Source organism: Numida meleagris, chromosome 6, assembly GCF_002078875.1.
Source record: "Numida meleagris isolate 19003 breed g44 Domestic line chromosome 6, NumMel1.0, whole genome shotgun sequence".
NCBI classification, from domain to species: Eukaryota; Metazoa; Chordata; class Aves; order Galliformes; family Numididae; genus Numida; species Numida meleagris.
Genome location: NC_034414.1, coordinates 49770433 through 49783868, shown reverse-complemented (window position 1 = coordinate 49783868; position 13436 = coordinate 49770433). Strand labels below are relative to the sequence as shown.

The following is a 13436-nucleotide window of genomic DNA, read 5'->3' as shown; positions in this document are numbered from 1 at the left end:
CAGATGGAACAGCTTTGAGACATCAGTGAGCTCACCCATTAGATACTCTGCTCTCTTCTTCACAGTGCTGGATTCTACATCAAGTGTTTCTCTTTTTATGTAATCTGACCCTATCTCTGTCCTGCTCCTAATGCTCCTTACTATCAGCTAAGGCATTAATCTCCAGCCTGTGTCCTAAATACATTCCTGGAGAGGCAGTGGAAGTAGGTATCAATCCTGTTTTCCAGTTCAATCACTACATGCCATAAAGATTATGTTTGTGCCAGACACAACAAGACTAAGATACACTCATTACTTGAGGCGTGTTTGGATCAAAGAATTTAGGAGAAAAATAATAGATGAGAACTTGAGGTTTTAGGAATGAGAACTTAACACAGTAAATCCAAGCTAAGCTCACTGAAATCCAGGACAAATTTGAACGAGTAATGAGGCAGACTCATGGTGAAAGTTTTCAGACAGGACAGCAAACTAGCTCAGTACATCAAGCAAGTGGTGAATTCTGCTCCTGGCAGTGGCACACAGCACTGCTTGGGGCTTGCAGGGTGGGCAATTGGGGTCTTCAAGAAGCACTCTGGTATTGATTTCCACATGCCTGGGCAGCAAGCTGCCTGCTGGAGTGTATTAGGGTGAAAGGACATAAGCTAGGAAAAGAAACAGAGACTCAGCTGGGGCCCACAACTCAAATAGCAACTCAAATAGGAAAAACTTGAAACCTAGACTGTTAACTGCTGCAGAATGGGCCCCTTATAGACAGGTAACTTTATTTCTCACATTCCCAAGATGAAGTCTCCGAGCCCTGATTTCCAAATTTGTGTGACATTTTTAATGTTTACAGTAAATGAAAACAGTCCAATTCCCGAAACTTTTTGGAGTAGTTCTTCACAAAGATGATAGTGCTTGGGTGTATTATTATACAACTGTTAAGTCAATAAACAAACTTCATAGACACCATTATTTTCTCCCTTTCCAGAAAAAAACCCAACCTATAGGAGCCCTATAACTGCAAACTGTTTTTTCCAGCTATCAAGCACAGAGAGCATACAGGGCAGGAGGACTGATATCAACCATGCAGGCACACTGAGAAGGGCTGGAGCCTGGTGGAGGACCAAGCCTCTCTCCTGCACAGCCACAGAACACTCAGATATCCAAACCTTTGCTCCCTCTCGGGATCACAAGAGCCCTTTGGGCTTCAGCAGCCCTTGTTTCACTTACAAACAAGGACCTCAGGCTGAATTCCAGCCAAGCAGTGAGGTCTGGGCTGTGGCTGGGGCCAGCTGAGCCAGACTGTCATTGAATGGAACAATCTCTAAAAATACACCTTTCCCTTTCATTGTGCATATTTTATATCAGAGCAGGGTCTCAAAAAAATAAAAATAATAATAAAAGAAAGGATTGGATTCATTAGCTATTAATACCATTCACTGTTAGTATTTCTACAATAGCACTTGCATACATGAATCTTCAGATACCAATGAAAATGTGTATCCTTCCTTCACGTACCTTACAAGTTAATTGACATGCAATGTGGCTTGTCAAGGGATGGCAAACAAAAGACCTGGGAGGAAGAGGATTTACTGGGAATAAGCCGATAGCTACAAATGATTCTGAATCATATTGGAATTAAGTGCCTTAGTGCCATTAATGCCACTGGCGCTGCTGCTAGTCCTGACACTGGTGAGGCGCTTATTCTAAGAGTCTCTTGATTTCTCAGTGGTTAATTTTCTATATCTTTTCTTTTTCTTATTTCTTCTGCAGAACTCATCAGAGCAAAAAGCTGATGCCTGAAAGGGTCTAATTGAGGCTGTGGTTAGGTTATGACAGACCAGACGTGGAGGAACAAAAGAGGAATGGGACAGAAAATATATCTTGTAATGAGACTGATCCACTAAGATTTGCTAATTACAATAAATATGAGATAGCACAGAAGCTTCTAATGAGCTTATATAAAGCATTTCAAAGGGGCACTGTCAGGCTAAATATTGTGTTTAAGTATATAAATTTCCTTAATAATTCTAGATCAGAACAGAATGAAACCTGGATCCCCAATTAAATTCTCACCCTTTGTATTAGGGTCTGATCTGTATTTCACACAACACAGTCACCAAAACCAGACAGGATTTTATTCTGCTGCTTCTTGGCCAGAGCACGCCTACATCCTAGGAGGGAAGATGGGGCATGGATGCTCTATGAAAGCTGGAAATGCAGCTATAACGATGCAGCAGGGATACGTTGCACCCTTGTCTGCTTTGGCCAAGCTTTGGGATCCTGGGATTGTATCTTTGGGGCTTGTGTGAAGGTATCTCGCTGGGATGCATCTCTGGTGTTTGCATAAAGGTATCTCAGCAGACTGTCAGGGTTGCAACTCCACCAGAGGCAGTTCAGGGTCCTCATGCTGCCCTGAGTTGCATCATCTAACTTCATCCACAACTTCATTTTCTTGTTTTAGCACATGACTTAAATGTTTCCATGTTTAGATTACAGGCCTTTCAAAGCTAAGTTTAAATCCAGAACAGTGACTACGCCGAGTTTAACTGAAACTGAAGGAAAGAGCTTATGGAAAATTTTCCACAAAGAAGTTTTGTAAATAGTGGTTTGATACTATGGTGATCGGTCCTTAGAAGCACCAACTCCATTTTTCTCTCTACTCAATTCCTTGGTTTTCTTCCAGCACACAGGTTTTAGTCTTGGCCTACACAGCAGTGCCAATTGTGTGTGTTTATACATTAACAGCTGCCAATGAAGACATACTCACAGAGCAGCAATACTGGATCTACTTCCCATTTGATCCTCTGCAAGGAAATGTGGGAAGAGGCAGAATGCCTTTGCCTCTGGGAGCACTGCGGTTTCAGTAAATCACAAAGCACGGTCCAGATCTGAGAAGGGTGAGAGTGCAATGAGGAGAGAAGCAAAAAATCTGTTCGTATACTGACTTGCCACGTAGAAGCACCGTAAGGACACGCTGGATATCCTGTCCTCTGCTGTTCATGTTATCTGCTGAGGCAGATAACACCCCTCCGTGCTGCCCTGCAGCTCACCTTCCCACCAGGCTGATCCTCGGAGGGGCTGTGCTGCTGCCTGCTGTAAGAGGAGCTGGAGCAGGGCTGTGTGTGACAGGGGACCTGATCCCAAATGCCACTGGGCTTCAAGACATGGTCACCACATGTCTCTTCTGGTAGGTGCAGTCTCGCTCTAGCATTTGAAGCATCCAAGTGTATCCATTGCCACTCAGAAAAAAGACATGACAGCAAATTTAGTGGGTCGCTGCATTTGCTGTCTTGCACTATCTAGCAAATTCTCCGACCCCAGGTACAAAGATCTTCTGCTTCTTTTATAATGAAGAAGCAGAGAAAATAATGAGAAGAAGCACTTAGACTGATTACTGTTTCCATGTATCATTATCTGGGGGAGGATGAGCACAATGTTCCAGAAGATTTGAAAATATCTCAGACTACTTAGGGAATTTATAACACAAACCAAAATGTTTGAAAATTTATTTTTTCTTGACCATGCATTTCCCAAATGAGTGTGGACAAAAATTCATCTCTGAAGCAGCTCAAGTGAACATGGGAAAGAACAGATGCCATTGCTTTGTTCCTCTCTCCTTCCCAGAGTGATGCAATATCTCTTAAAACCAATAGGGGGGAAAAAAATTATGCAGTGTAATAAGGACAAAAGTTTGTTCTGATTTCCTCAGCTTCCAAGCCTGCTGGAAATCTGTGTTTGTTCTACACTGCATTCTCACAGCCCAGCAGATTAAGTGATGGACTGTTTTCTCTGTTCACCTCTCCTTCCAACCTCTTCTGTGAGCAGTGCAGCTCTAGCTATACTTTTGAATCCACGTTTAAATGGAGTGGAAATAAGTCTTAATGAGATTGTCCTGCCCTATTACCTTAAGTCGTATGCCTCAAATGAACCCTGCTAAAGGCTGTAATTCCCTTCAGAGACATGAGTAAGTGGCTCGTATTTCACTGTTGTGGTTTGGGTCATCACCAGATACTTGGTAGAATTCTGTCTTTATTGCATAAGAATTACAGAAACAAGTTTTTATTGAAGATGTGAAAATAGTACACTATCTCAAGACCACTTGAGAACTGCAAGTACAGCTGAAGAGAGAAAATTTTTATATACTATTATTTGGCCAAGGTAATACATAAGGAGAGATGGTCCTACCTCTTTGGAAACTGACAGCGGTTCCTTACAGGCATAGGGTGAGGAAGCAGGGCAGGTAAACCCCAGGTAGCATCTGCCAAAAGTGCTACTCAAGTAGCTCTCAGTGTCCATAATTCCTGGGCACTATTTCATTGCATCATACATTTCTAGAGTTTAAAAAAAAAAAAAAAAAAAGGAATTTCTCTTCTGGAGATGTGCAATACTGTCACTGAATTTTGTTGTATTTCCACCAAGAACGTGTAAAGTTCCAGGAAGTACTGAAATCAGTCTTTCTAGCCCCAGTCCTCTCAGCTGTGCAGTAAATGGAATTTTTATATCACATTGTGCCCAGAGCAGTCAATGGGTAACCCACAAAATGAAGGTCCACAGAAGAAATCTCTCCTCCCCGTCTAAATTTACAATAAAATACAGAGAAGGCAGCAAAGCATCAGCAGTATCCAGAGAATTTAGAGAAGGAAATTATCAAGGAAATATCTCAGTTCTGCTAAGTGGCTTTCGGAAAATGATGGAAACATAAGGAAGAATTAGCAGTTAGCCACCAGCTCCAATCAGAGGGCTGTCCCTCATGGCTGATCCAGCTCAGAGAAGAATTACCCATCCTGCCAGCTTTTCACACCATTCTGATACCTGGCCAACACACAGAAATTCATGGACGTGAAAATCTCAGTGGTCTCACGTTAACTGCAGAGAAGAGATCTAGGGTTCAGCTGAAGTAAGGAGCAACTGCTCCAAGAGGAACAAAACCAAGTCTGTAGAGACGTACCAAGCCTGTGTTGGGCCCCAAGCCTGTTGCAAAGCTATGCAGTGAGCAGCAGCAAGTGAATCTGGTCTCCATTTGCTGGCTCCCCAAATGCCAGTCAGGTTCATTCCCAAGAAAGCATACACCCGCCTGGGCAGGCTGAGCTGCTCTGGTGTGGACCTTCAGATCAACTCGTTAATTCACACTGTTGCCTCCAGCTCTCCTCTGTCCCTGCATAAGGCTTAATTCCACAAGTCAGATCGTCAATTGAGCAATTGCCTCAGAACAAGGAAATCTTTAAAGATTTGGCACTATTACCTAGCTGCTGAACTTCATTAAGGAAAGGAATCAGACACTAACCATGCACCCAATATTGAGGCACATTTCTGCGTGAGAAAGTAAAACCAACATACGAAAACTGGCTATTTCTGAGCATGCAGCTGCCCCTTGGACAAATTGAGATGTCTAGCTTCAAGGGACCTGAGCAACAAAGCTCTTACAGTGGGGGGGGGGGGGGCTCATAACACCTTAACTAAAATGTGTTATCAGTCACTTTTCAGTGATAGCATCCTTCCTGGGTATATGGGAGAATCCATCAGAGTGGGCAGGAAGTTGTAAAGTAGAGAAAAATGACTGTTCAGCTACTTTATGTGTAGGGAGGCTCCACAAAGGTCTAGAGAAACCAAATAATTGTAAGAGAGGAGTTTGCTGAGAAAACAACCGCTCCTCCTATGAAAAGCTGTGAGCAGATTGAATGCTTTCCCTGGAGTTTTTCAGTTTTTTCATTAAATGACTCAAAACAAAAACATACAAAAATGTGGTTGGTGTCTAAAAAGGCAGTTTTTGTTAGAGAACTATTATTCTCTGGCCTACACATGTGAGCACTGTGTGCCTCAGACTGCCATATCTGTTCCAGACATTGTACATTCTCTGACATTTTCCCATGTGATGCTTTTCCCTATGACTTAGATGTTTAAAAATCAGAACAAAATATCTCTTAAACAAAACAACACCCACTCCAGTGGCAGAAGACTCCCCGTATGTTGCTGACTGGGTGAGAATGGATGGTGCATAGACGGTGCATAGACATCCTTCTGATCACTAAAAGCTCATGATCCAAGAAACCTGACTTCAGAAAAATAAATAAATAAAACAAAACATAATGCTCATGCTAAGCATCAAAGGGTTGGCAACATTTCAGGTGAAATTTCCCAGAGAAACTGCTTCAATTTCATCAATGTGCTGTCTGTTTTCAAACAGCTATGCCTAAATGTACCACTTGGAATTCATGATAGATGCAGGAAATAATCGTTTCCTTCTCAAACCCTTTCCAGATGGGACCCATATGCCTGCAGCACAAACACATTGGAATCTCATGCCTACATCAGATGTGTAGGAAAAGGGCAGCTGACTCTTGTAGCAAGAGGACTGACTAGGGAGCCTTGGTTATGGGGAGCAGGGGTTGCAGAAAATGACAGGGTAGGTGTCCCAGGGACAAGCTGCTTGTGCCAGAGCTGCTGGTGCGTGAGGCTAGCAGTATGGTTAGTAAAGTACCAAGTTATTATTGTAACAAACTGAGAAAGTATATTTATTTCTACAGATCTAGTTAGGAGGTGATGGCGGTTCTTATATTTTATAACTAATGTGTTCCCAGTAAGCTGTTTATTGTAAGATCACAGCTTCACCTAATGAGGTTCAACAAGGCCAAGTGCAGAGTGCTGCACTTGGGCTGGGGCAATCCCAGGTATTTATACAACCTGGGGGAAGAACTCCTTGAGAGCAGCCCTGCAGAGAAGGACTTGGGGGTCCTGGTGCACGAGAAGCTAGACATGAGCCAGCAGTGTGCGCTGGCAGCCCGGAGGGCCAACTATGTTCCGGGCTGCATTAAAAGAGGAGTGGTCAGCAGGGAGAGGGAGGTGGTGGTCCCCCTCTACTCAGCTCTTGTGAGGCCCCATCTGGAGTACTGTGTCCAGGCCTGGGGCCCCCAGCACAAGAAGGACGTGGAGCTCTTGGAAAGAGTTCAAAGGAGAGTGACCAAGATGATCAGAGGGCTGGAGCACCTCTCCTATGAGGAAAGGTTGAAGGAACTGGGCTTGTTTAGTTTGGAGAAGAGAAGGCTCCGGGGAGACCTCATTGTGGCCTTCCAGTACCTGAAGGGAGCGTATAAACAGGAGGGGGATCGATTGTTTGTGAGGGTAGATAGCAGTAGGACAAGGGGGAATGGTTTTAAGTTGAGACGGGGAGATTTAGGTTAGATATTAGAAGGAAGTTTTTCACTCAGAGGGTGGTGATGCACTGGAACAGGTTGCCCAGGGAGGTCGTGGATGCCCCATCCCTGGAGGCATTCAAGGCCAGACTGGACGTGGCTCTGGGCAGCCTGGTCTAGTGGTTGGTGGCCCTGCACTTGGCAGGGGGGTTGAGACTTGATGATCTTTGAGGTCCTTTTCAACCCAAGCCATTCTATGATGATTCTATGATTCACCTGTTGGAGATATTGAAGGATGCAATTCCAGGAAGATCAAGGACAATTTCGGGATGAATCAGATTGAAAAAGAATTGACAGGAACTGGATTGCAACTCTATCTCACCACAGAGCTCCTCCCAAAGGGAGAAGTGTTGCCCCACAAAGCAGCTGCAGAAGCTTGTCTCTAGTGGTCACAGCAGAGCATTCCTTATTTCCTGGTACTGGATCGGGGACCACAGGCATGATTTACAGACATGCCCAGCTCTCACAGCTGCAGATGAGGACTGAATACCTGAAGTACTGCACCGTGCCTGTGTCTCAGCATCTTGAGTTACAGACACACATCAGACAGAACTGGTTTTGGCTTGATCTTACTATGCCTCAGTGCCTTATATATAAACTCTGAATAATACCACACATGGCTGTGACTTACACTAAGTCATATTTGGAAATGTTTCAGTGGGAGAAGTATAAAGTATTGCATGAGTTTGAATGAGATACAAATACATCTCCCTCAGCAGTCAGGCTAGGACAAAGCACGAGTGATGCAGAGCGCTTCCCACACAGCACAGGAGACCAGGACTCCAGCAGGGAAGCAAACCTGTGCTCCATCAGCCAGTCCCTGACCAGTGCCTGGCAAGTGTCAAGAGCCCATTCCTCTCTCCCAGAATTTCTTTCCCATTTCACACAAGCAAGGAATCATCTGCGGGACCTCATCATTCTTTTACATAAGTTTCAGATTAAGGATTTAAAGGAATCCTGAATTCTGCTAATTTAACTGTGGGAACCATTGGTACATAACTAGAGAACTGACCATAAACAGGAAGGAAAGAAATGACAAGGGACAGAGGCAACTAAAGAGGTAGATGAGAGGGTAGGCACTCACTGAGTCAGTACAGGGGTAAACTGGCATTTCATTTGGAGCCTGAATTGCAAAAGGAGGGAAATGTGCCCCACCCTCTAAATTAATGCACATGAAGCAGGTCTGCAGCAAAAGAGGGCTGCAGATAGCAAGAAGTGTCAAGGCAATTATGGCTCCTAAATGCCAATAGCTTAGCACAGACTATGCTGGAAACACTGCAGATGTTGTAGGACATGGTGGGGAGGTAGAGAAAAACATATCCTTTGGTTTTTACATACCTCAGTTACCGTAAACATCATGGGCTAGGACACGTGCTGCACAGCCTCCTTCTTCAGCACTGCCCTCCTCAGAAAAAGGGACGGGATAGGAAAACCTCTCTTGTTCTTTCAGATATTATTTCAGTACATTTCTACAAACTTAGACTTCTGAAAAATCAGTGTTAACATCGCTACTATCTGCAATACCCTCTGCCTGGAGGCCAAAAACACACAGCACACATGCTGTGAGGAGACCTCACCCTCCACTTTTAAATAGGGATGTATGAGGAGCTGTGCTGCACAGCTCTGTACAGCTGTGTGCTGTGCTGGAGCTGAGCCAAGCCCACATTGAGAGCAAGCCTGACTGCAGCAGAGAGCAGACTGCTCTTCTCTTTGGTTTTGACAACAAAGAGTCCGGTCCGTGGCACTTCACACAAGTGAAATGGAGCTGCCGCCAGCCCCCCAACCCCCTCCCTTTCACAGCACATCAGAATTACTGCATGGGCTTGGGAGTCCTCACGTTGCTCCCAAACTGAAAAGCACTTTTTCTTTTTTTCCCCCCAGCAAAAGATCTAAGAATGTGGACAAGAGACTGCAGCTGGGCCACTGGACCCTCACTGCTTTGAAATCAGAGTTTGCACATCACTGGCCCAGAGGCTGCGTGCAAGGCTTGGGTGGGCAGTGAGGCTGCGCAGGTGGGATAACTCCTGAGGGATTCTCACTGCGTTTGATATTTGGGATCATGGGGCTGCCTCAAAACGCTTTGCTTACAGAGAGCAATTCCCAGTAGCTGTGCAGGGATAGCGCAGTGCAGGCACACTGCTGAGCTCAGCGAGCTCACCGTGACACTGCAGAACAGGTCTGAGGCTCAGGAAATGTACATTCCTGCAGGGCTTAGGGACATCATGATTCTGCAAACAGCAATTTTAGCAAATTGGCTTCAGTCTCTCTTAAAGGCATGTTTGAAACATGTAATTTTCACTTTGAAAGGAAGTATTTAGCTAAAGAGTCAAGAACATGCTCCGGTTGAGAGGTTTTATTTCCTCCTCTACTGACACAAAGCCAATAGGCATTTAGGAGGAATTTGAAGGGAATTCAGTCAGATTTTTGTGCCACCTGCTGCAAAACAAGTTGACTCCATTCTGCTTCTTTGCTTTTCAGCCCTGTTTTTGTATATAACAGGGCAAGTATGTACATACAGATTCCTGGTAACCTAAGAGCTACTCTCTCACCAGCAATAGAGTCTTCATCTCTTGGGGCTGAATACCTTGAGCTTCTGTAGCAGTGATGTTATCCACAAAAATTCAGCCGCACCACTCAGAACCAGCCTGTGGCTGACACAGTCTTGAGGGGTAGATAGTGGAAGAAGCACTTTAAGAACCTTTGCGTGACTTCAGAGGTTTTTCTGAAGTCAAAAAGACTGTGTTAAGAACCAGACCCTTTGTGACTCATATTCCTAATCAAAATGCTGGGTGCATGAAAAGCACTTCAGTCACACAGAGGTTGAGCCGTGGCTCCTTACAAGAGGAAAATAATGCATATGAGGGAAGCACTTAAATAATTTATGTCCTTTTCTTTTTATCTGTGTGTAGGAATGGCAGAAGAATCTATGTAGCTAGCACTAATGGACAGCATCAGAGTGCCAATAATTGGTAATGAGAAAGAAATAGGAGTGCCATTATCCTGAAGTAGCTGATCTTTCTTTCTGCTTTATCTACCCTTGTTACAACAAGAAATTGTTAGCGTAAGTTTTAGGTTTCTGCTCACCAATAAATCACTTTAATAGTAACCACTCACCAATGCCTTTTTTGGTAGGAATTCAGTCCAAAATTACTCACTTGCTTACATTTAATCTGCGATCTGACAGCTAGGATTTTATGTCTTCTGTGCTACATTCAAAAGACAAAACAAAACTTTGTTTTCATCAGAGGTTCAATTTTCCATTCCAAATCAGTGCTGCAATCAAACATAAACCAGGGATTGAGAAATCCACTGCCTTCACCCTGAAAACTGCATAACCACTCACAGTGGTGAAGTGGGGGTATTCCTACAGAGTAAAGTTGAAAAATTATTGGATTACTGAGCTGTTCATATCCAGCTACTTAATTCAAAGATTGTATTGAGAGTTCCCTCTGAACTGCTGTCTGAGGGAACAGTTGCGCAGCTGTTCGTACTACATTCCTGTGCAGGCTGACAGCACTGTAAAAATCCTGGCATGCATTTACTGTAACTACAACCTCCAGTTCTCAAGGCTGTTTGTTAGGCATACCCTTTGCAGAGGGGCTGGCAAGGCAGTCTGTAGACTTGACACTAATATCGTGCTTTGGCTAAACTTATTTATAGTCGTGTGCACGCATATGCACAGATGCTTGCATGTGGCTGTCCAGGTTGTTGTAAACAGGCCTCGAGATCCCAGCCACACTGCAGTGCTCCTGATGTTTGCCACTACAGCAACTCCTTGCAGCTATGCTGCCCAGATACATTCAGAAATAAGGGTTTTAAAAGTACACCACCAGTCTTATTATGATCATTAGATTCATCAGTGTGTTATTTCTGCATGGCTGGACACTAACATTATTTAGTTTTATGTTGATTTTCTTAAAACACTTTGTATAGTTTTTTTTTTACTGCTGAAATTTTAAACTCTGAAATGGCTTGTAAAGGAGAGTTGACTGCAAAGAGAATTTCTTGATTTCAAAGCACCTAGATGGGAAAAGCCAGCTGCCAGGAGCCAAAGGATTCATAAACCTTGCAGAATCATAGAACTATAGAACTATTAAGGTGGAAAAGACCACTAAGATCACCTACTCCAACCCAAACCCATCCCCACCATGCCCACTAGCCATGTCCCTCACTGCCGTGTCTCCACAGTTCTTGGACACCTCCAGGGACAGTGATCCCCCCCCCCCCGAGCAGCCTGTGTCAGTGCATTACCGCTCATTATCCAAGCTGAATCTCTCCAATACAACTTTAGGTTATTACCTCAGCTCCTAAAGGATAAGGAGAGCCATCAGCCTGCCTCTAGTGCTAGGTGAGCCATGGGAGGATGTCTGGGAGAAAGGAGAAACAAACCAAACCTTTTCCCTCTGTGCTGGGACCCTTCTGAGCTGCAACCACATTGCACATCCCTGTGGCTTCATCTCTGCAGCAAGCTGCTCCTGCACTCACCAGCACTTTCCTGAAGGCAGCCTCCTGGGGACTCGTTGGCAAAGGTAATTGAGACATCAGGAGCTCCCGCACACAGCATGCTTTATATGCTCAATATCAGTTTCATCATTAATATCAGATGCCAAATTATGTCACTGTCATCCTGAAACATCCCACCCACAGCTCCATGTGCTCCATAAGCAAACAGGCCAGGCCCTAAATAAGAGCCAGCTCTGCCAAAAAAAGGAAGCCTTGCTGGTGCACAGAGCGGCCCCTTGAGAAGATGAGCAAGGAAAGCCCATCCTCCTCCTCCTGCCTTTAAATAGTGGCAGGAGCTATGTGAGGGCACAGGAGACTGTGCATGGCGCAGCTCACTCTGCATTGCATACATAATTTATGCTTTTCCAGTTGCATATTTCTGGACTTGGGACTGTTTGTGAAAAATGGAAGCTGAGAGAAAAAAAAACAAACACCACCACTGCAGCCACCTTCTGTAGTGTCAAGTTTTAGCCACCTCATCTCCGTCACACGGCCTCTACAAGTGAAACAAGCGCTGCACTATATGTGTATATATCAATGTGTACAACATACATGGAAAGAAAAACGCTTTCCATGGCACAAGAACAAAAAAGAAAGTAAAAGATATTTTCAACAGCCCATGTCGCTATTATTAAGCTGCCTTGGCAGAGCACTGCTCTAGCATTATGACAACAGTTTCCTGCCATGCCGGCAGCAGTGAGTGTTACAAGACATCTCAAAGTTAAAAAAAATCTGCTGAGAAACCTACTATGCTCCAAACTGCTCTCGGAGAATTCTGACATGTACAACCCCACATACTGTAAAAGACAGGGAGAACACGCCAGGCCCTTATTTTGCAAACAAGGCACACTTCTATTTTCCCTCAGCACACAAACCACTTGCATTTATCTACCCTTGCCGCAGCCATGCTGTTGGTGCAGGTTTATCAACACGTCCCCACGACATGTCCTGCGGGACCTGTCCCCAAGAAGCTCCCGTGCAGGCCAGAGGTGGCTTGCATCCACACCGTCACCTGAGGGTGGCACTCGGGCCAGCTGCTCTCACCACACAGTCCTTCCTTTTCCTCACCCCGTGCCTTTCGGCAGCGCCCGAGCCCTACCCCGGGGCTTCTCCTCACCCGGCAGAGAAGGGCTGGCGTGGAGCTCTGCAACCCGAGACCACGCGCCAGCCGGCGGGACGCTGCGGTAAATATAAATCTGGCTCTTACCCACGGGCAGTCCCTCGCAGTCAGACATCGTGCGAGAAGCGCTCCTCGCCGGGGGCTTGGGAAAAGCACGGCAAGCAAACAGCGGCACGGGTCCTTCTCCTGGAGGAGTGGTAGAAAATATCTCACGATTTGCAGCCACCCGGCTCTTCCACGGTACAGCTACCCACCCAGAGAGCTGCAGCAACAGTCCCGTCTCTGCCTTCTCATTATGGGATGTAAAGATAAGAATGTGCTTTTGTGCCAAAAGAGTGTGCTATTGGTGGATAAATTTGTTGTCATCCCTCCCCTTCACGGAGTTTCCTCTTTAATGTCACAGAGGCACGCTACCCGGGCTGAAAGGCCATGGAATATTTATGAAACAGCTTTTAAGAGCTGAGCCGCAGATCCGTGCTGGAGGAGAGGACTGAGGCTGTGCAGGAGCAGCACTGTGGGCACTGCCGCAGGTCGGAGCTGGGACAGGGCTGGAGCAGAACAGCTGGATACAGAGCCAGGAATAAATCCACTTGGTTTATACTGCAGAGTCTGGGAGACAGTGCTCATGACACTGCTGT

The 13436-nt window shown here is 45.2% G+C and overlaps 1 protein-coding gene across 1 annotated transcript in view; it reads right to left on the bottom strand.

Annotated features, from left to right (window-relative positions):
• EML1 (echinoderm microtubule associated protein like 1) overlaps nt 1-13230 on the bottom strand; it is a 118978-nt gene extending 105748 nt beyond the window's left edge. The window contains exon 1 of the mRNA XM_021402063.1: nt 12886-13230. Coding sequence (XP_021257738.1) covers nt 12886-12913 — 28 coding nt within the window. The 5' untranslated portion in view covers nt 12914-13230. The remainder of the gene's footprint in view (nt 1-12885) is intronic.